The sequence below is a fragment of the Phocoena phocoena genome, chromosome 6 (assembly GCF_963924675.1).
Source record: "Phocoena phocoena chromosome 6, mPhoPho1.1, whole genome shotgun sequence".
Taxonomy (NCBI): domain Eukaryota; kingdom Metazoa; phylum Chordata; class Mammalia; order Artiodactyla; family Phocoenidae; genus Phocoena; species Phocoena phocoena.
The window spans coordinates 9,463,389-9,488,008 of record NC_089224.1 but is presented as its reverse complement, the minus strand read 5'-3'; the positions used below and the strand labels follow the sequence as shown (position 1 = coordinate 9,488,008).

The following is a 24,620-nucleotide window of genomic DNA, read 5'->3' as shown; positions in this document are numbered from 1 at the left end:
GAGAATATGAGGGACAAATAACAGGACACCTGGAGACTGTTGAGGCTGAGACAGATAAAAGGGAAGAAAAATGGTGATTCTCACCCTTCCTATTAAGGGTCTGGGAAAATTCCAGTGTAATGAAAACAGAGACATCAGAAGAAGATGCTGGCTTTGTTGGTTAACTAGGTATTAGATGTTTTGAATTCAAGGTGTCAGGGAGCCTTCCAGGTGGAGATACCCAGCAGGGAGTTGGAAATGCATCTTTCTAAAGCTTCCTTAGGTGGATGGTCAGGGGTTAGACCTGTGGGTTAAGAGCCATTTCCAAATAGAGGATATGTGGTTTGAACTATATAGAAAAAGGCTGCTTTAAATGCAGAAAAATGAAAGTGTACCTTACAGCAAGTTAAAACGGGCAAAGTGACTTTGTGAGCTCGAGCTGTCAAACCGCAAAGGAGTTGGGGGGGAGGGGGGGGAGTATGCGATCTCAGAAGTGGGGTGGCTGTGTCACGCTCGCTATCCTGTCTACCTTTCCGGGATCCTAGTCGTGGAGGTAACCCTGGAAATGATTGCGAACATGGCTGTGTTCTGAGTAAAGTCTAAAAGTAGGGAAAAGAGCTGGAAGAGAGGGAATATTTGGAGAAAATGTGAAAGGAACATGGGTGCCTGCACACGTACTGTTGAAAGCCCAGCCTCCTTTTTGTTTGCAGTCTGACAGGATGGAGCATTCTTCCTAATCTACCTGATGTCTGAAGGCTGTTATTCAGTGACACCCGTCGCAGGCAGAGCAGGAGAAGGGGGCGTGCTAGTGAGCAGAGCATGGAATATTCTAGGGAGCAGAACTTGTTCTAGCCAGTTTATGCAGAGTCCTGAGACAGGTAAGTAAGACTGCCTTCAGATGTGCCAGAGTTGTAGCGGTCAGCTTCTCATGTAATTTTAGAAAAACAGCATTTCAAAAATCACAGATCTTTACTCATCAGGTCAAAAATTGCAGTGTGAATGCAAAGGGCTTTTTGAAAATTTGAAGTTTCTTTAAAGTCCTTTCTGAAGATTTCAGCTGAGTATCATAAATGCTGAGGGAAAATAAAGTAATTCCCAAAAGTATTAAAAAATCCCATAGCCACAGATAATATTCATGAGAAATGACAGGTAAAAAGTTTGAGTATAAATGCAGGAATCTAAAGGTAACTCTAAATTTTTAAAAATCCAGCAGGAGTTTTGGAATATTTTTATCAAGTAACAAGTTTTAACGATTGTAGTCTGCAGACCGTTGGCATCAGTTATCACCTTGGGATAAAATATTCTTTAAAGAACCATTTGGTTATATTCTGTAAAAGACACCTCTTATGCTCCAGGACTCCAAGGTTCACCTGTGTCTTGCAGTAGGCCATAAAATGAGTCTCAACAGATGTCAAAAGAACACAATAAAGACCATGTTCTCTAAGTACAATGCATCAAAATGAAAAACTAGTATAAGAAACAAGCCATATATTTGGAAACTAAATTGTACACCCTTAACTAATCCTTGAGTTAAAAGGAAGTAACTTGGAAATTATAAAATATTTAGAAAAGAATGATGAGGAAAGTTCTGCATATTTAAATATGTGGGATATATTTAAAGCAAAACTTAGAGGAAAATATATAGCCTTAAATACATTTATCAAAAAACAAGAACACTTGAAAATTAAATAAGCTAAGTATTCATATCAAGAAAGTAGGAAAGGAACAGAATAAAAGTAAGGTGTACAACAGGATAACCATAAAGAAAGAGCAGACATAGAAAACGAACCAAAAAAAAAAAAAAGAGGATCAGTGAAAGCCAAGATTTGTTCTGTGATGAAAACGTCTAAAAACAAAAATAGAAATAGGAAAACTTGAATAAACACATAACAATGAGACAGCTAGTTTTTCCTAAACCCTCCCTTCTCCTCTCCAAAGACACAAGGTCTAGGTGGTTCAGAAAGTTTTATTGTAACTCCAAGGAACAAATAGATTTTTCTAATGCAACATTACATAGGAGAAAAAAAAAAAAAGAAAAAAAGAAATGTTAACCAGTCCATTTTATGAGGCCAATATAACCTTGATTCTAATTCTGGACAAGTTAGTATAAGGAAATAAAATTACAATGTATTTTCCTTATGAACATAAATGAAAAAAATTGAAATAACATATTAGGAAAAGTAATTCTTCAGTATTAAAAGGCATTATGAGTAGATAAAGTTTACTGAAGGATGGTTCAGAAAAATTTATAAATGTAATATATTACTTTAAGAGATTACAGGATTTGGAAACCCTATGATCATCTCAAAAGAATGCAAGCATTGTTAAAACTCAAATCTCATTCATGGCAAAAAGCTCTTTCTTTACAACTAGGAATGGAAGGAAACTTTCCTAACCTGAAAAAGAGTACCTGCTGAAAACCTACAGCAAACCTCATCCTTATTGGAGCATTCTCTCTAACATTAGGATGAGACAAGGCTTCCCACCATCACCCCTGTTATTCAGCATTGTGTGGAAGGTCCTAGCCAATGCAATAAAATGAGATAAAAGAAGGAGAATAATAATGGGACAGGGAGATATAAAACTGTCAAAATCAGTTAGAATCATCCTTGTCTCTCTGTTTCTCTCAAACCCTGCTTCCAATCTGTCAGGAAATCCTTTTGGTTCTACAAAAAGTATCCCAAATCTGATCATGACTTGTGACTTCCCCTGCTATTCCCAGGTCTGACCCACCCGTATCTCTCACTTGGACTATAACAGTAGTTTCCTAAGCATTCCCTGCTTCTGCGGTTAGTCCACTCCAGTCTGTTCTCAGCAGAGAACAGCCAGAGCGAACCGTGTAAAACATGAGTTATGTCATTCCCCTCTCCTGCCCAGAACTCAGCCATGGCTATTCATTTCACTCGGAGTAAAATCCAAAGTCCTTACAGTAGCTCCCAAGGCCCTACACGATCCGGCTTACCTGATCCATGTCCCACTGCTTCCCCCTGGTCACTCCACCCAAGCCATCCTGGCTTCTTTCCTGCCACTTAAACATAGCAGGCATGTTCTTGGTGCCTTTGTAGTGATGCTTTTCTCTGCCTGGAACACAGCATACCCCAGATAGCTGAATGGGTGACCTCCATACTGCCTTCAAGTCTTGATTGAAGTCACCGTCTCTTTGAGGTCCACCCCAAGACCTTATTTAATATTGCACCTTCCCCAGCACTCCTGATCCCTCTGACTCTGTTCTACTTTTCTTTTCTTTTTTAATAGCTCTTTACCTCTTACTTGCTATATTGTGTGCTTCTTTCTTTCTTTCTTTCTTTTTTTTTTTGCGGTACACGGGCCTCTCACTGCTGTGGCCTCTCCCGTTGCGGAGCGCAGGCTCAGCGGCCATGGCTCATGGGCCCAGCCGCTCTGCGGCATGTGGGATCTTCCCGGACCGGGGCACGAACCCTTGTCCCCTGCATCGGCAGGCGGACTCTCAACCACTGCACCACCAGGGAAGCCCTGTGTGCTTATTTCTTATTTTTAGTGTGTATTATTTGTCTTTTGCCACTAGAGTGTAAGCTCTGTAAGAGGTTAGGATCTTTGTTTTGTTCACTCATGTATTCCATGTGCTGAGAGCACTTCTTGGCACATGGTAAGCAACGAATAAATATTTGTTGAATATGTGAATGAAGAGCAGTGTGTTATTAGTGCAGGAACAGACAAATGAATGGAATATAACAGATAGCCCAGAAAAAGTATCACTCATAATGATATAGGATAGAGATGACATTAGAGATAAATGAGGAAGTAATAGATTACTTAATAAATAATAATTTATTTTGGATACTTGGTTATCCATATGGAAAAAAGTAAATTGAATTCCTACTTCATACCCTACACAAAAAATTATTTCCAGATGGATTAGCAACCTAAAATGAAGATCAAAACTAAAAGTTCTGAAAATACAGGATACTATCTTTATGACTTTAATGTATAGAAAGAGTCCTTATGCATTATATACAAAAGACACAAATTATAAAGGAAAATATAGAGATATTTAACCACAATTAAAATTTAAAATACTTGCATGACAGTAGGCATCAAATGAAGGTAAAAGGCACATCAGATACAAGATGATATCTGCAAACATAAAATTGACAAAAGAATTAGTGTTCTGAATATATAAAAACTCCAACAAATCAACAAGAAAAATATAATCTAATAGAAAAATGGACAAAAGCAATTTACAAAAGAGAAAACATGAATGGCCAGTATACAATATGAAAAGATACTTAACCTTACTGGTAATTAGCCAAGTATATGTTAAAATCACAATGAGGTAAAATTCTGAAACATCTCATTGGCTAAAATTTATATAACTTGTGACACCAAATGTTTTCAAGGCCCAAGAGAGATCTCCTACACTGCTTGTGGGTCAGTTCCACCTGGCAAGCTCTCTTTGCTTGCTTGTCCCTGGACACAAGGAGCCAGAGTGCCTAGGCAACAGCAGCAGCATATAATTCAGTGGGCTCTTGCTGTGTCCCCTGATGAACCTGTACCCTTTGGGGGACCAGGACCTCTAACTCTATCTACAGAGCCAAGAGTTCTGGGACAGGAAGTACAAAGTCTCCCAGTGGGTCATTAGGAATGATGGTAAGTGGAGCCAATCCTGTTTTCACCCCTTTTTCCTAATACATGTATTTTTCTTTTTTGGGACACAGTACCCCAGTATCTTTGGGGTCATTGATTCACTGCATATGTAGTGTTCCGAAAGATAGCACTGTACCCTCACAGAGATTTGTCCCTGTACTGGTGCTGCAGCTGTGCCTCGGGGATGTTCAGTGCTTAATCAGAACGGCAGCTTCTGGGTGGTGTGGTATGTAATAAGATAGGTGGAAACTGTAGTCATGGGTTCATTGCTGCATCTTTTGTGCTGTAAACCCGGTCTCCTGGTCTGAAACAGTGTTATGTGTAACAGTAGTTGGCTGAGATTCTGAAAGCAGGAAAGTGAAACCCACGCTTGGAATATGTCTGTTACTGTGAGAACAAACCACTGGCCCTTTCAGCATGGAAGGAACCCAGCGTTTCCCCTTTGCCACCCAGTGGTCGGTTGTTCCCCTTGAGAAATGGTGCTGTACCAGGTGCTTGGAGTTGATATTTGGTGATGGCAATAGTGGATGAAACTTGGTAAGTGGGAGTCCACTGTTGTGCCAATGTTGACTCCGTCTCTGCCACCATGGCCACTTTGTTCCTGTGCCCATCATGCCAGTACTAGGGTGGCCAATGGAACAGGCTGACCAGGCTGACCAACAAAGCCAGGTCACTTTGTCAGCTTTGTTGTTTAGTGCCTCTTTCTTGGTGGATGCCCGCTGACTGGCTTTAACATGTGATGCAGATATCTTCATAGCACATACTCACTCCTACGTCCATCCACATGTTTCTACCTCAGATTTCCTTGTTCCCGATCTTTCAGTATTTTTGTTTCTGGATTCTCACTAGCCAGCCAAGCCATTTTCTAAAGGCTTGATTTCTAAAGTTGGGCTATTTCCCTTCCACGTGAAGTGGGTAGCTGGTGTACTGTTTGAAGGTCACCAGTTGGGAGGATTTTCCTTTATCACTATTTATTATGGCCACTCCTGAGTGAGACTACAGTGTGGCTGCTGTGAATTTTTGGCTTGCATTTGTATATAGTAAGCCAACCATTTATAAACCAAAATCCAGCCTTTTTCTTGTCCTTCAGCTGGTTGTATAACATCCCCTTACATCCATAGGTGTGAACTGAGGGAGTGGTTTTGGTGCAACCCTGGTGGACGCTGTGGGAGTCTGGCTACTATTCCTACAAGACCACCTGGTCCCGGTTATGTGTGATTCCAGACGCACAGCTTCTGTCTTGTTATGGATTGCTGTTGCACTCTTTTGCCATTATGATTTGGTGGGTCTGACAAGACTTAGATTTTGATGGGCAGTTTTAGCCACATGGTCTCATAACTGGACAGTCTGCAGTAAGTAGCACTAGTACCCAAGTGATGGTCTTGAGGTACCTGTTCTCATTTAAAGAAACAAGCCTTCTTGGGAAATGGCTGATTCCAGACATGGGGTAGGAAATATACAAGCCTGGAACATCCTGTCATACCAGATAGCAAGGAAGCAATAAGAGACTATTGAGAGTATTTCAAAAGGGACTCAGGAGACAATTTGAAGAGGCTGTCCCTAGCCAAAGATATGACAGGTAGAGCATACAAGAGAGGGGTAATTGAAAGGGTGAAACATATCAAATATGTTTAAATAAATGTGTTTATAATGATGTTTTAAAAACTAATTGGTCAGACTTCCCTGGTAGCACAGTGGTTAAGAATCTGCCTGCCAGTGTAAGGCACATGGGTTCAAGCCCTGGTCTGGGAAGATCCCACATGCCGTGGAGCAACTAAGCCCGTGTGCTACAACTACTGAACCTGCACTCTAGAGCCCGTGAGCCACAACTACTGAGCCCGCGTGCCACAACTACTGAAGCCTGTGCACCTAGAGCCCATGCTTCACAACAAGAGAAGCCACTGCAGTGAGAAGCCTGTGCACTGCAACAAAAAGTAGCCCCTGCTCGCTGCAACTAGAGATAGCCTGCGCACAGCAACAAAGACCCCATGCAGCCATAAATTAAAAAAAAAAAAATCTAAAAAGAAAAATTAGTAAACCTTGGAGTGGGCAAGTTCATCATCTTGAAGACTGCTAAGTCAATGGACATAATCCAACATTTATCTTCCCTTTATTTTATGAACTGTACCGCTGAGTAACAAAATAATAGTTGAGGGGAAGCTTTTCACTATAAAGGTATTTCAACTAATGAATGGAAAAGAAGTGAGAGAATTGAAAATCACCATTTTGCTGCTCTCAAAGAATTAACACATCTAAGCATTGAGCATCAGTAGATGCTAACATCACAAAAAGAGAGATGGCCAGACATTATGTGCTTCCTGATCAAAGAACATAGAAACCAGTCTGTAAAGACTGGAAGAAGTGTTTGCTCCTTCAAACGCACAGACCCTAGAATGTATATATATGTATAACTGAATCACTTTGCTGTACAGCAGAAATTAACACATTGTAAATCAACTATACTTCAGTAAAATAAAATTTTGAAAAATGCACAGACACTAATGCAAGGCTACATGGATCATGAAGAATCAGGCAAATATGACACCGCCAAAAGAAACGAATACAGCTCTAAAGGCAAAGAAACGGAGATCTGTGCTTTGCCTGACAACGAATTCAAAATAATCGTCTTAAAGAAATTGAATGAAATGCAAGAGAACACAGGTAGACAACTAAACAAAATCAAGAAAATGATGCATGAATAAAGTGAAAAGTTTAGTAAAGAAATAAAACCATAAAAAGATCTAAACAGAATTATTGGAGCTGAAGAATACAATGAAATGTTGAAGTTCAGTAGAGAACTTCAACAACAGATTTGTTCATGTAGAAGAATTAATCAGCAAACGCAGAGACAAATCATTTGAAATTAGCTAGTTAGAGGAACAAAAAGGACAAAGAATGAAAAAGAGTGAAGAAAACTTATGCGAATTATGTGATACCCTCAAGTGTTTGATAATTTCCATCATGGGAGTCCTAGAAGGAGAAGAGAGAGAGAAAGGAGCGAAAAGATTATTTAAAGAAATAATAGCTGAAAACTTTGCAAGTCTTGGGAATGATAATGACACGCAAGTATAGGAAGCTCAAAGGACCCCAAGCAGGATCAACCCAAAGAACATTACTCTGAGATACATTGTAATTAAAATGTTAAAAGCCAAAGACAAGGGTAGAATTTTGAAAGCAGCAAGAGAAAAATGACTTGTCCTATGCAAGGGGATCTCCATGAGGCTATCAGTGGATTTCTGTGCAGAAACCTTGCAGACCAGTAGGTGGTGGGATGGTATATTCAAAGTGCTGAAAGAAAAAACTGCCAGGTAAGAATACTATACCAAACAAAACTGTCCTTCAGAAATGAAGAAGAGTTAAAGACATTCCCAGATAAACAAAAGCTATGGGAGTTCATCACCACTAGACCTGCCTTAGAAGAAATGTTAAGAGAGTTCTTCAAGTCGAAATGAAAGGATGCTAAGTAAACAACCTGAAAATATATAAAAGTATAAAACTGACTGGTAAAGGTAAAAATGCAGTCAAATGCAGAACACCCTAATTCTGTAATGGAGGTGTGTAAATCACTTTAACTCTAGTAGAAAAGTTAAAAGCCAATAATATTAAAAATAACTATAGCTGTAGTAACTTATTAACAGATGAACAATATAAAAAAATGTAAAGTGTGACATCAATAGCATAAAATGTGAGGGAAAGAGAAGTAAAAGTATAGAGTTTTTGTACGTAATCGAAGCTAAGTTATCAGCTTAAAATAGACTATTATATCTATAAGATGTTTAATGTAAGCCTTATGGTAACCACAAAGGAAAAAACCTATAATAGTTACACAAAAGACAAAGGTATTAAAGAATACCATTACAAAAGACAAATTATAAAGGAAGACAGTAAGAGAGGAAAAAGAAAGAAGGAAGTAAAAAAAAAAGGCAGTCAGAAAATGAGTAAAATGGCAATAGAAAGTTCTTACCTATCAGTAATTACTTTAAACATAAATGAACTAAATTCTTCATTCAAAAGACACATAGTGGCTGAATGGATTTAAAAAAAAATAGTATTCAACAATATGCTGCCTATAAGAGACTCACACTAGCTTTAAGTACACACATAGGTAGAAAGCAAAGGGATGGAAAAAGATACTCCATGCAAATGGTAACCAACAGATAACGGGAGTGACTATACTTATATCAGATAAAATAGACTTTCGTTCAGAATTGGTCACAAGAGACAAAGAAGGTGACTACACAGTGACAAAGGGATTAATTCATCAAGAGGATATAACAATTGTAAATATATGTATCCAGCATTGGAACATCTAAATATTGAAGGCAAATATTAACAGAACTGAAGGGAGAAATAGGCAGCAATAAAATAATAGTAGTAGACGTCAATACCCCTCTTTTAACATCCGGTAGATCACCCAGACAGAAAATTAATAAGGAAACAGTAGATATGAATAACACTAGAAACTAAATATACCTGACAGACATATACAGAATATTCCATCCAACGGCACCAGAATACACATTCTTTGCAAGCACACATGGAATATTCTCCAGGATCGAATATATATTAGGCCACAAAGCAAGCCTTAACAAATTTAAGAAAACTGAAATTACATCTAGTATGTTTTCCAAACACAGTGGTATGAAAGTGGAAATAAATAACAGGAGGAAAACTGAAATATTCAAAAGTAGTGGAAATCAAACTATACACTCCTGAGTTAAAGAAGAAATCAAAAGGGAATTCAAGAAAGTATTTTGAGACAAATGAAAATGAAAACACAAATACCAAAACTTATAGGATGCAGTAAAAACATTCCCAAGAGGGAAGCTTATAGTGATAAATGCATACATTGAAGAAAAAGAAATATCTCAAATAAACAACCTTACTTTACACCTTAAGGATTTAGAAAAAGTTAAAGATCACAGCAGAAGTAAATGAAATCAAGACTAGAAAGAAAACAGAAAAAAATCATTGAAACTAAGAGTTGTTTTTTTGAAAAAGATAAACAGAATTGATAAGCCTTTAGCTAGACTAACCAAGAATAAAGGAGAGTGGGCTCAAATAAACAAAACTATAAATGAGACATTACAACTGATACCACAGAAATACAAAGGATCATAAAAGACTGCTGTGAAAAAGTATACACCAACAAATTGGATAACCTAGAAGAAATGCGTAAGTGCCTAGAAACGTACAACCCACCAAGACTGAATCATGAAGACAGAAAATCTGAGCAAACCAATTAAGGAGACTGAGATAGTAATAAAAAAAATCCTACCCCCTCAAAAAGACCCAGGACCAGATATCTTCACTGGCAAATTCTGCCAAACATTTAAAGAAGAATTAACGCTAGTCCTCAAACTCTTCCAAAAAAACTGAAGAGTAGGGGACAGTCTCAAACTAATTTTATGAGGCCAGCATTACCCTGATATAAAAGCCAGATAAAGATGCTACAAGGGAAGAAAACTACAAGCCAGGATCACTGAATAATGTAGATGCAAAAATTCTCAACAAAATATTAGCAAATCAAATTCAACAGCACATTGGAAGGATCACATACCATGATCAAGCAGGATTTATCCCTGGGATGCAAGGATGGGTCAACAGCTGCAAATCAGTAAATGAGATATACCAGATTAGTAGAATGAAGGATAAAAATCATGACTCTCAATAGATGCAGAAAAATCACTTGCCAAAATTCAATACCCTTTCATGACAAAAGCTCTCAAACAAATTTGAGAGGTATAGGAGAAACATACTTCAATGTAATAAAGGCCAAATATGACAGACCCACAGATAATGTCATAGTCAGTGGTGAAAAGCTGAAAGCTTTTCTGTCGGGATCAGAAACAAGACACTCTCTATACGCCTATTCAACATAATACTGGAAATCTTATCCAGAGCAATTAGGCAAGAAATGGAAATTAAAGGTATCCTATCAGAAAGGAAGAAGTAAAATTGTCTGTCAATGACATGGTCTTATATATAGAATACCCTAAAGACTTCACCAAAAAACTGTTAAAAGTAATCAATGAATTCAGTAAAGTTACAGTAATGTAACATATGAAAATCAGTTGCATTTCCATACAGTAAAAATGAAATATCTGAAAGAGAAATAGAGAAAACAATCTCACTCACAATAGCATCAAAAGCAATAAAATAATCAGGAATAAATTTACCCAAGGAAGTGACAAATATTTATACTGTAAACTATAAGACATTGATGAAAGAAATTGAAGAAGGCACAAATAAGAGGAGAGATATCTCATGTTCATGGGTTGGAAAGATTAATATTTTAAAATGTCCATACTATCCAAGGCCATTCTATAGATTAAATGTAATTCCACATCAAACCCAATATCAAAATTCCAATGGCATTTTTTACAGAAATAGAAAAAATAATCCTAAAATGTGTATGGAACCAAAAAAGATCCCAAAGAGCCAAATCAATTTTGAGAAAGAAGAACAAAGCTGAAGGCATCACACTTCCTGATTTCAAATTATACTACAAAACTATAGTAATCAAAACAATATGTTACTGCAATAAAAACAGACACATAGACCAATGAAATAGAACAGAATAGAATAGAATAGAAGAGAAGAGAGCCCGAAAATAAGCTCATGCGTATATGGTCAACTAACACTTGACAATGGAGCCAAGAATACTCAGTGGGGAAAAGTCTATTAAATAAATGATGTCGAGAGAAATGGATATTCACATACAAAAAAATGGACCCCTATCTCACACCACTCACAAAAATTAACTTGAAATGAATTGAAGACTTGAATGTAAAGATCTGAAACCATAGAACTCCTAGAAGGAAACATAGAGAATAAAACCTCCTTGACATTGGCCTTGGCAATGATATTTTGGATATGACACCAAAAGCACAGGCAACAAAGCAAAAATAAGTGACATTACATCAAACTAAAAAGCTTATGCACAGCCACGGAAACAGCAGAATGAAGAAGCAATGGAATGGAGAAAATACTTGCAAACCATGTATCAGATAAGGGGTTAATATCCAAAATACATAGGGAACACATACAATTCAATAACCCTCCCTCAAAAAAACCCCCTCCAAATTATCTGATTGAAAATGGCAGAGGACCTGAATAGATATTTTTCTAAGAAGACATACAAATGGTCAAGTACATGAAAAGATGCTCAACATCACTGATCATCAGGGAAATGCAAATCAAACCCACAATGAGATATCACTTCGCATCTGTTAGAATGACTACTGCTGAAAAGGCAAAAGATAACAAGGATGGCAAGGATGTGGAGAAAAGAGAACCCTAGTGCACTGTTGGTGGGAATGTAAGTAGGTAAAGCCATTATGGAAGACAGAATGAAGGTTCCTCAGAAATTAGAAATAGAACTACTGAATAATCAAGCAATCCCACTTCTGGGTATATATCCAAAGGAAATGAAATCAGTATCTCGAAGAGATATCTGCACTCCCATGTTCATTCCAGCATTATCAGCCATAGCCAAGAGATGGAAACAACCTAAATGGCTATTAACAGACTAATGGATAAGGATGGTGTGTTATTGATGTGTATATAAATATGTATATGTATGTGTGTGTGTGTATATATATACATACATAATGTAATATTAGCCATAAAAAACAAAGGAATTCTGTCATTTGTGACAATGTGGGTAGACCTTTAGGGCATTATCCTAAATGAAATAAGTCATACAGAGAAAGACAAATACTGTATAATTTCACTTACATTAGAAGCTAAAAACACAGACAAATTCATAGAACAGAGAGTAGAATGGTGGTTTCCAGAGGTTGTTGGGGGAATTGTTTACAAACTTCCAGTTATAAAATGAGTAAGTTCTGGGGATCTAATATTCATCATGGTGACTATAGTTAATGATACTGTACTTTATAGTTGACAGTTACCAAGAGAGTAGATTTAAAATATTCTCACTACAGAAAGATTGTAATTGTGTGAGGTGATAAATGTGTTAACTAACCTTATTGTTTTAATTATTTCACAGTATATATGTGTGTCAAATATGTGATGACGTTATAAATGTCATATGTCAATTATATACCAATAAAGCTGGAAAAAAACTTTTAAAAAGTTTAAAAAATTACATAGTACCACCTATAGTTTTGCCTAAAGGATGAAATCTGAGGTTGATCACACCGCTGGATCCAGCAGCAAATTTGCAGGAAATATTGAGGATAGAGGAACAAGTTGAATTGCACCACAAGAATGCAATTGGCAAAATCCACACTGTGGGAAATTCTGCAGGTCAAGTGGCTCATGTTTTCTTCAATAGATAAATTAAAAGGAAAAGAATGGAGAGGGAACCTGTCAATTGAAAGAACTTTAAAGACATAATCAGATCTTTTTAAATGAGCAAGACCAAAGTATAGTATCAGGATGGATAACTTGAGTGATAAAAATATAAAGAAACATAAGGAAGTGAATACTATAAAATTCAGACAGTGGTTAGTTTTGGGGGGAGGAAGGGAGTTGTGACTGGGGTGTAATACAAGGAGGGATTTCTGGGGTGGGTGGCAAAGTTCTAAATCTTGACCTGGGTGGTGTTTAGTAGGCCATTTGAGTAATGATAGACATTGAATTTGCATCTGTTTTATGTGGTTTTTCTGTATCTGTTTTAACTTATAATAAAAGGTTAAAATATAAAATATTTTAAATAAAATAGTGCACACTACATCTTCTTTGATGATATTCATGTTGTTTACTAGACTACTGTAAATTCTGAGAAATTCTGCCATTAATAAACCTTGCTTTGTTTAAACCACACACATACTTGAAGCCAAATAAAAGAATGCTTAGGTTATACTGGAAGCCACTAGATAAAACATCTGATTGCTTCAAGGAGGAGTTTTATTCTTAGAGCTACTGCTTATCCTAAGTTAAGTACCTTTCTAAAAATTTTGACATTGGTTATATAACAGTTCCCTGGAGGATTATTTCAGCCACCCATGGCCCCCCTTGGAGACCTTTGTCCAGCTGGAGCTAGTTCATTCTCCCTGCTATCAGAGGTCTTATCTTGATCCTTATTAAACATAAAAGGGGGTTAAATATCTCTCTACCTGCAATAAATGTTTGGTCATTTTAAGTTTTACATCACGAGGATGTAGTGAAGATGTAAAAGATACAGACTCTGGGGCCGTCTGTGTGGTACTATAGACAATGGTCAGGAAAGGCTGGTTGCTAAAATAGCCTGTTATATACCATGTGTGGAGAATACTGAAGGCGTGCAGTACTCTTCGGTACCATCACTGTTAGTCGCTGTGAGATACAGAAATATTTTATTCGGTGAACTCCTCAGTTTCTGAACTTTAGGGGCTACGGTCCCTCAGCTTGGCACACCGCACGGCTCCTGGATACCTTTGTGGCCTTTTATGTTTGGTAATGCTGCGCAGCTCCTTTTCTACCTGTCCTTCTCCAGAGATTCCCTGTCATCATTCCTGTGATGGTTAATTTTATGTGTCGACTTGACTTGGCCAAGGGATGCCCAGAAAGCTGGTAAAACATCATTTCTGGGTGTGTCTGTGAGCGTTTCTGGAAGAGATTAGCATTTGAATCAGTACACTGAGTAGATCAACCTCACCAGTGCGGGTGGGCATCATCCAAACCGCTGAGGGTCTGCACAGAACCAAATGGCAGAGGGAGGGTGAATTCACTCTCTTTGCTTGAGCTGGGACACCCGTCTCCTCCTGACCTTGAGTGTCAGTGCTCCTGGTTATCAGGCCTTCAGACTTAGACTGGGATTCACATCATTGGTTCTCAGGCTTTCAGGTTTGGACTAGAATTATAGTACCACCTTTCCTGGGCCTCCAGCTTGCAGACTGTAGCTCATGGGACTCCTCAGCCTCCATAACTGTGGGAGCCAATTCATCATAATGAATCTCTCTGTATATATATATTTGTATAAATCCTGTTGGTTCTGTTTCTTTGGAGAACCTTGACTAATATAATTCCCTCATCCCAGGAATGCAGGGAAGTAAAATTAGCAGTGAATCCTTGTTTCAGAGACTTGAGGATAGTCAATTTTAGTAAATACTCAGTAAATATTTAGTTATATTCACTAGCAGCAAACAATTCACTTGTAAACAGGAAAAATGATATCTAGTGATGTGTAACTTGAACAATGCATATGCTTATGTTTTTCCTTGAATTTCTTTTCTTTCCCTTAAAAAATGTATGTATTTGGGCTTCCTTGGTGGTGCAGTGGTTGAGAGTCCGCCTGCCGATGCAGCGGACACAGGTTCCAGCCCTGTTCCAGGAAGATCCCACATGCCGCAGTGCAACTCATCCTGTGCACCACAACTACTGAGCCTGTGCTCTAGAGCCCGTGAGCCACAACTACTGAGCTCACGTGCCACAACTACTGAAGCCTGCGTGCCTAGAGCCCATGCTCTGCAACAAAAGAAGCCACCGCAATGAGAAGCCTGTGCACCACAATGAAGAGTAGCCCCCGCTCGCCTCAACTAGAGAAAGCCCGCGCCCAGCAATGAAGACCCAACACAGCCAAAAAAAAAAAAAATCTATTCCTGGCTTCTGAAAAAAATAATAAAATAAAGTAATGTAAATCTATTACATACAAACTTGAAAAAAAGATTTGTATATTCTCACTGCTGCAATATAATCATGATTATGATTTTATATATTTCTTTCTAGTCTGTTTTGGTATGAATTTTTATAAAAACATGCATATAACTGTGATTTTCCCTTTTAAATTTAGCCTTAGGTAATTATGATATAATTATATACATATTTCCATATTGCATTGTTATCACAAGAGTAATTTTTTTACTGCATTAAACTTCATCATTTGGCTCTATCATATTTTTTAACTGTTAACCTACTTTTGGTTAGTATGTTTCCCATCACAGTTGAGCAAATATATTTTTTATAATGTATAACATCATGCACATTTCTTTTTGGTTGTTGCTCTGAATTCTTAAAGTAGTATATTAACAGGTGTCAGGAATTTCAGTAAACTTCTATCTAATTTTTCTTTTAGCTCTAATTTTTCTTTTAGTCATCGAATCTAGCAAATCTAGTGATCGTTAAAGTAGGAGGAATATATTAATTTGCCAGCTGTTGTTCTACCCACGATCTTAATGATATATGACTTAATAAAGCCATGTAAAACTTGAGTGAGGCAGTAATCTTGTTTACATCTAGGAATTGACCACAGAATAGCAGTTGTGGACAGTTTAGAAACTCATGGTAGAAAAATGAAGATTCTTTATTTGGAGCCCAGGAAAAGTAATGGCAGCATTTTAGATGTGTCTAAGTATGTGCATCCTTGGGAGATGGTTCTTAGTTTTCATTGTATGTTCTAAGGAATCCAATAACTAACCACTGGTGTGAGCCCAATGTTTGTTAGTTGAATGGAATGCCATTTTTGTGAGTTTCTTTATTTGTTGTTCCCTCTTTCCCTGCCTTCCCCTGTCTCTCTTTCCTTATTCATTATGTTCAGTACTCGAACTCAGAAAAAGGTTCTTTTTGGTGAGCAGTGATTTATCACATGAAAGTTTCTAATAACTTAAAAAATTTTTAAAAACAACACATGTGAAATCATTAATCAAATACTGTGTCAATCTGTTTTGATTTGGGGAAGTTTTCCCATTTAAATCAGTAATTTAGTGTTACCTTCCTTTGTTAGAATTTTTAAAGAAAGCACGACCAGGATGCTGATCATTAAATAAATTTCTGCTATTCCTACAACGTACTATGTTTTGACAAGTCCATAATGAACTGAGTGTTGAAATCATTCATCAAATGCAGTTATCCTTTTGCTGCGTTATTTCAAAAGGTAGAGCTTTACTAACTCCATTAAAATTTGAGGCTTTCTAAGTTTTTGCACAACTAAAGCAAAGAGGCATTCTGTTAAAATAACCTTAAATAAAATTCTTTTTAGATGTTAAAAACTCTACTTCTTTAAAACATAAAATCTTAGTCACTTTTGATTACCAGATGACAGGAACAACTTCTCTTTTCTAGTGTAACAGGGCTTCTGATATGCAATGACCACCTTGTTTTTGATAAAGAACTAACCAGTATCATATTTTTTCTTAGGAATGGGCTGTTTCTGGGGAGCTGAAAGGAAATTCTGGACCCTGAAAGGAGTATATTCAACTCAAGTTGGTTATGCAGGAGGCTACACTCCCAATCCTACTTATGAGGAAGTCTGCTCAGGTAGGAAGAATTTGCTCTATCATATAAGGAACAAGGACGGACTTGTCCCTGCTGGCGGATGACAGGATCTTTAAAATGGAAATAATTTTTTTGTGTGTTTTCTCAGTCTTCTCTTGCCTGTTTCTATAAATATACTTGCTGGCCTTTCACTTCATATTTTTAGAAGATAATAGACTTCCTACGGAATGTGTCATTTAGCGTTTGTTGCAGAAAAATCACCCTGAAACTTAATCGCTAAAACAATCATTTGTTACCTTATGATTCTGTGGGTCAGCAATTTAGACTAAGCTCAGCCTGGTGGTTCTTCTGCTGGTTTCATCTGGGTTCATTCATGTGATTCCAGTCAACTGGTGGGTTGCCTGGGGGCTAGTTGGTCTTTGATGGCTTCGCTCATACATCTGGCAGTTGCTGCTGGCTGTCACTTCCTCTTGCCTGGGGTAATGGGGATGATGGAACGTATGTCTTCACACACTGGCCTGGGTGAATTCATGTGATGGCGGATGCAGAGATTAGGAGCAGTAAGAGAGGGCAAGCACCATTCTGCTAGTACTTTTCAAGTCTCTGAGTCACATTCACTTTTGGTCCCATTGACCAAAGCAGGTCACATGGTCTAGCCCAGAATCTGTGTGGGAGGGACTTCCCAAAGGCAGGTGTACAGGGAGATGTGAAGAAATTGGGACCATCACCACATCACTCTATCACCTGGGACAAATATGTCATATACCAGACTTGTTTTCTTGAGGGAAAGACACTAAAAATCAGGCTGTAATGAAGGGATTGTCAAACTGTGGCTTGCAGGCTAAATCCTGCCTGCTGCCTGTTTATATAAAGTTTTTTTTTTTTTTTAAACACAGACATGACTATTTATTTATGTGATCTGTGAATGTTTTCATGCCACAGTTGCAGGTGAGTGGATGCATCTGAGACAGTATGGCCTGTGAAACCTAAAATGTTTATGATCTGGCCCTTTACAGAAAAATATTTGCTGACCGGGATAGGCAGTTGCCTCCATGACAAATTCTAGCTCAATTACCAGATAACCTTTCTGGAATTTGTTTTGTTTTGTTATTTCTGGCCTTCAAGAATTCCCTTTTATCTTTCTGCCAGCTCTGGTTGCATTTAAAACACATTATTTTTCTCTTAAAAATTTTTTTTCATTTTAAATATAAAAATGGTATATATTTAAGGTGTACAGCATGATACTTCGATATACATAGTGAAACAATTACTAATAGTTAAGCTAATTAACATACCAATCTCCTCATGTACTTTTTTTGTGTGGTGAGAGCACCTTTGATCTACTTTCTTAGCAAATTCCAAGTATACAATACAGTATTACTAAGTACAGTCACCATGCTGTACCTTGTATCTCTACAGCTAATTCATCTTACATAAATAAACGTTTGTACCCTTTGACCAACATCTCCCCATTTCCCTGGTAACCACCATTCTACTCTCTGCTTCTGTGAGTTCGATTTTTTTAGACTCCACTTACAAGTGAAACGGTGCAGTATTCTTTTTCTGTGTTTAGTTTATTTCACTTAGCATAGTGTCCTACAGGCTCACTCATGTTGTTGCAAATGGCAGAATTTCCTTCATTTTTTTAGGCTGAATAGTATTCCGTGTGTATGTGCCACATCTTCTTTATCCCTTCATTGATGGACATTTAGGTTGTCTCATACCTTGGCTATTGTGAATTATGCTGCAGTGCACTTGGGAGCACAGATGTCTCTTTAAGATACGGATTTCACTTCCTTTGTGTGTATACCCAGAAGAGAGGTTGCTGGATCGTATGATAGTTCTGTTTTGAATTTCTTGAGGCACATCCGTACTGTAAAATACATTTTTTAAAAGAATATTTTATTTACTATCTTAAGAGTTCTTAATAGGGAGAGTTTATCTAATATACAGCCCACACCACATTGACAGAAATGGGATTTAAAAAAATATGTAAATAGTCTTATCGTTTAAAAATAAAGGTTTGCATTGGTGTTATTTGTGGAGGGCCCTCTCAGCTCTTTGAGGGCGAATGTAGTTGGCGGCGGGGGGAATTGGAGTTTGGGAGTTTGTTCGATAATGAGCGTGTCGATTTGTTTACTACAGTATGAATTCTGATTTTGAAATGAAATTTGAACTGTGCAACAATGAAAATATCATGAAAATATACATATTCTTCTTTTTCTTGCTTCTGGAGAAGAATTGAAATAATTCTGATCAATGTTGAGAATGTGGAATATCGAACAAATACGTTAATGGTTAATCCATTTTTTTCCTCTCCTTCTGTTTCAAAATTAAACAAATGCTTATGCAGAACTATAAATAGAGAGATTCAGATGAACCCTGGAGATTGCCCAGGTGTATCCTCTTAAATCTTAGCAATGGAAATGAATAAATTCCTTCCTGTAATTGCAGACATGACTTAATAGCCTAAGACAAAAAGTTGCTAAGAAAACCTCCAGATATCTACTGCTTATACTGTTACTGTCTACCAGCAAAATGTTAATCATCAATTAGAATATCGTGGTTGCTGGTTTGCTCAGACTCTCTTCAATTCAGTTCTTCACCGTAACAAGAACAACATGATAATTGCCCTTTGTTGAACTCCTACTATGTGCCAGACACTGTAACAAGCACTTTTTGCATCTTTGCTTTTTTCCATCTAATCTTTCAGACAGCCCCATGAAGGGCCTCAGTTTCTGCTTTTTTACAGAGGGAGTGTTGAGGCTCAGAGAGAATAAGTAACTTACCTGAGGTCATGTCTCCCGATCTCATTAGCTCTCAGCTCAAAACTTATGCCATTGACTGTGGTGTAAGTCACCCAGCTGTCATCATGGCCCAGCCATTCTCTATCCACCTATTTATGCTTCCCTCCTTCACATATTCTCTTTCATGTATAGTTTTGAATCTTTTGGTATGCTTTTTAATGATTACTGTAAGGGAAATACCAAGCAGTTTTTTTGGGTCTTTCTGATGTTTAAAAGGAAAAAGGAAAAAACCCTTTTAAGATACAGTTCATGCAGACATCTGGTGCGTTAGAGGCCTGTAGCAACAGTGAAGTACAGAAACCACGGAGGTTGGTAAAGAACTCTCTATTTGATGTGAACACTACCTGCTAAGTTAGCGGTGGCATCCGGAAGCATGGTTGTCATGGAAACTTGTTCCTGATTGGAAAAAGATAGTTATAGGGTCTTATCCAGACTCAGAAGGAGAGATGATTTCTTTCCCCAGGCTTTTTTTTTTGTTCTGATCATGAAAGGGAAAAACAAAAAGGCAGACAGAAGCTGTGATAGAAAGGGCTCTCTAGCACAGAAGTGGTGGAGCCTTCAGATCCCTGGGAATAGCAGGAAAGGAGAACAAACAAGATCCCCAGCTAATTAAAGATTTTTGACCAAGGGGAGGGATGGGGGAGACAGAAAGCAGGTTATACTGGCTAGGCCTCCCTACTGGGGCCTCAGGTGCTCAAAGCCTTGTTGAACAAGTCAGCCCTGGAGGGGTCTGCCTTGCAAGAAAGAAAAACCCAGCCTCTGCTAAGATGTATAATCGTTGCTGAGGTTTCATGTGAGAGAAATACTAGTCTATGCTCCAGTATTTGCATTAATTTCCATATTGATTACTCTTGTGTTTGCAATTAAGCTTGTAAAACTTTGGTCACAACCAGGAGTCTTTTGTAAAGGTTTTCCTTTCTTCCTTCCTTCTTGCCTTCCTTCAAGAAAAGAAGCCCAAGGACCTGGATTGTGTGGCAACTGCCTTCTCTCACAGAGCAGGACGCCTGAGCCTGAGGTGCCATTGGGTTTTTTGGGGGCAGGTGCCAGAATTATAGGGCTAGCACTCAGGAAGGGGTTCTCAAAACCCACTGGGCTAGCTTTACCACTCCCTTCTACCCTGACCGATCATCTGGGAGATGCTTCCAGAGTCAGAGCTTGTGTCAGAGCTTCCACAAGTATTGTCTTGGCGAACAGATTGGTGATCACAAGCCATGGAACCAGAACCGTTGGCTGAAGTTGGTCATGCCTGCTTGCTAGTGGGTATGCGTGTGAATGTGGAAGCAGGTGTGTGTCCAGACAGGCTGCATATCAATGTCTGAATGGTGTTTCTGTGCGGCTACAGATGGGCCAGCGATTGGAGCTGTGCTTAGGCACGTGGAAAAGACATATGACTTCTAGTAACAGCCAGGAGAGGAGGTGGACCCCACGGTGGCATTCATTAACGGCTCACCAAGGGGTCTGTTACATGCTGGCTGATCTGTGTGAGTCTAGAGCCTAACACATGTAGAAGGCCCGTGGGGAAAGCAGTTCCTGAAGCATTTGCAAAGTTGCCTTTTGGGAATGAAGTATAAAATAAGCCTGTAATGCATCAGAGCCAAGATAGGCAATCACTTAGAAGAGAGCTTGGCTTTTGGGTCTTTGGGACCTCAGAGTAACCTGACAGAATGCCCTGACGCATGTAAAAGGAAAAGAAGAGAACCTTAGCAGGGAGGCTGGTCAGCCAGGTCTGCCAGGCCGGCCTGGGAAAGGGGAGGTCCTGCTGCCCCCACCCCCCCGGTTGCTCCGTAAGGTTTGGCTGCTGGACAGACTCCCAGAGCCTGACACCATGACACTTTTAAGTTCTATCACTAACTCGTCTTGTTCTGATACACACTCCGTAGAAACTTCTCGTCTTTTGTCCTCCTGTGGAGATTATTTACAGGAAGAGAATGCAAGGAGACCAGGTCAGCCAGACAGTTCTACTTCTCATTTCAAATTCAATGAAATGCTATTCTGAGAAGTATATCTCAGTCTATTGTGAGTTTAGTCTACACAGGTCATTCTCTTCATATTCAATTAACCTTGGGTTACATTCAGTGTAGAAATGGAATTTGGCCTTCAGAGCTGAGAGTCAGAGGCCTGACTGCCATGATTTTCCAAAGTCTGTGATTGCCTCCTTGCATTTCCCTAGAGACTCCGTGTCCCTCACATGTCCATCATTTCATTTAAACCTGTTTTAAAAGTGACCACCCTCCTATAATAGGCGCTTAAACTTCCTTTCCTCAGATTCATCAATTAGTGCTGGAGCTCACAGACTGAGAAACTTGCATCTCTCAGGTATTTTAGGCCTGAATTCTGAGTCCTCTGAGAGCTGCCCACCACCAGCTCCTGCACCAAGAACCCAGTCTCAGCTTGGATGCAGGGTAGCATTGCTCACAGCCACTGTTTGGCTGCTGTTTCTTGTTGTGTCTCAGATCTGTCTCTAATTCATGTGCTGAGAAGTAATTTAAGTCTTAGTGGCCATCATTCTGTTCCTGAAATGATTTCTAAGGATTCATTCATTCACAAGGTGTTCCCTAACAGCTCAGTGTATGCCTGGCACTGGAGAACCCATAAAAACCTGGAAGGGAACAGCCAGGAAGAGCCTAAATTTCATGTAGGCTTTCTTGATGAATTAAATTCACCACTGATTGGGAATGTACTGCATACAAGACATTGTACTAAGTACTTCATATCATTGTATGTGATACCAAGTTGAAAAATGCTAGTACCTGTCTTCCAGAATTCTTTCTCTGTAGTTAAATGAAAGCTTGATCTTTCACATTTAAAGAGTTGTGCTGACCCTGGCTTTAGACACACACACACACACACACACACACACTCACACAAACTACACATTTGTTATGCAAACCAACTGATTAAATGGCATGCTGTTGCTTTCCTACGTTGATTTTAGAAGTAATTGAGCTATTCAGTTTCTTGAATACCCTGATAGAGAATTATTCTTACATTTTATAATAACGACTACACAGATGAAAATATGAAAAGACATTCTGCAATGGATAAGCATTCTGGGTTAATTTCAGTGCATTAGCCTAATACACAAATAACCCCATTTCTGGCAAAAAAACCCAGGATGTTCATTCACTGGGTAATATCTTTTCGTATTTTGCTTACAGATGTTCAGAACAATTCCATGTTTATCAGTCTATTCAAAAGCTTTTAGAAATCTGCACAGCCAAGTGGCACCAAAACCAGAAGCATGAAAGGGACTGTACAACTTTCTCTCATAAGAGAGATTTATACAGTCACCATAGAAAATCTGAGGCCCAGACGCTTTTCTTTATCAACAGAATACTCTGGTGGATTTTCATGCAACGTGTTTGGTAGAAGTCCCGAGCTGGAGCCAGGGCTTGGGAGGAGCAGAGAGTGGGAGGCTCCTGTCACCTTCCGGTGGTGTCCATGCCGAGGCTGTACCACTCTTTGGACTCAGCTGCCTCTCTTGTAAAATGGGGGCAGTGCTGCTTTATGAAGCCCATAGGGTTGTGGTGAGGTTCTTATTTGAAAATAAAATTATTTCATATTGGGAGTAGGAAATCCAGGACACAAGCTTTCTATCACTCTAGCTCTTGGGTATATTAAAGATAAAAGTGATGGGTCAGGAAGCATCGCTTGGCAGGGGCCTGGGCTCAGCCCACAGAATATGCACGCGACGCAACAAGCAGAAGCCGTTTTCTTCTTTTTCTCTTCTGTGTTCTCAATAGGTCATATCCACCACCCTCTCCAAATGCAAATCCTTATTTCCTCGATGCTTCAGAGCTCTAACAAAGCATTGAATAATTTCCCCACTAATATAAAAAAAACTCAATATACTTTTTTAGTTTGACAATTTCTGAAGTGTTTGGGTGGATGTGCATGTCTATGTATCTTGCATGAGATTAATGACCCCATTCTTTTTCAAAGTAGTGATGAGTTCTGTTATTAGCAGATTTTACCAAGCAATGTAAAACTCTTTCTAAATTCCTTGCAGACTACATTAAATCTCTCTTTAGTGCATAGTAAGTCTTATTGTACTCTTTTCAATGTCAGTCAAGGTAAATTACTAAGTTATTGACATATCACTGAAAATGCCAGAATTCTGGTGTTCATTTATTGCTATAAGCAATTTGATCACTTTTTGCTCCTCTTATATTAGACATAAAATTAACCTTGAACTTGTAGCAGGCAGGGTGAAAATGCTTACCTCCCTCAAACCACCAGGCAGAAAGCAAGCTCCAAGGTCAGGGGTCCTGTGACTCATAGTTATAACCTGGGTTCTAGGACCAAATACAAATTCTCCACGCATCATGCCCTTTTAAGTGAGGGTGGCGATCAAGAATTCAGAGTGGGGCTTCCTTGGTGGCGCAGTGGTTGAGAGTCCACCTGCCGATGCAGAGGACGTGGGTTCGTGCCCTGGGCCGGGAAGATCCCACATGCCGCGGAGCGGCTGGGCCCGTGAGCCGTGACCGCTGAGCCTGCGCGTCTGGAGCCTGTGCTCCGCAGCGGGAGAGGCCACAACAGTGAGAGGCCCGCGTACTGCAAAAAATTAAAAAAAAAAGAATTCAGAGTGGAGGTGGCTGTTGAGTTTGAATTAAGATTTTGAGAGATCAATTATCATTTCAGTTAGGCTGGATTTTTTTTTTTAATTGAGTACTGGGGTTTTTAATTTTTTAAAATATTTTTAAAATTTATTTTATTTATTCTTTTTGCGGTACGCGGGCCTCTCACTCTTGTGGCCTCTCCGGTTGTGGAGCACATGCTCCAGACGCACAGGCTCAGCGGCCATGGCTCACGGGCCCAGCCGCTCCACGGCATGTGGGATCCTCCCGGACTGGGGCACGAACCCGTGTGCCCTGCATCGGCAGGTGGACTCTCAACCACTGCGCCACCGGGGAAGCCCTGGGGTTTTTAAATAGTTCTTGTGTCTGCTGGATGCTCTCAGTGCTGTGTGCTATAGCCGGGAGCCGAGCTGAGGGTGTGAGAGCAGAGCGTGCTGGAGCCTCTCATGTTAACCAGTGTGCTGGCATCTCT

At 39.0% G+C, this 24,620-nt stretch overlaps 1 protein-coding gene across 1 annotated transcript in view; it reads left to right on the top strand.

The window, feature by feature from the left end:
* Positions 1-24,620, top strand: part of MSRA (methionine sulfoxide reductase A) — a 374,946-nt gene that overhangs the window by 167,001 nt on the left and 183,325 nt on the right. Inside the window, exon 3 of the mRNA XM_065878832.1 lies at positions 16,687-16,806. Coding sequence (XP_065734904.1) covers positions 16,687-16,806 — 120 coding nt within the window. The remainder of the gene's footprint in view (positions 1-16,686; positions 16,807-24,620) is intronic.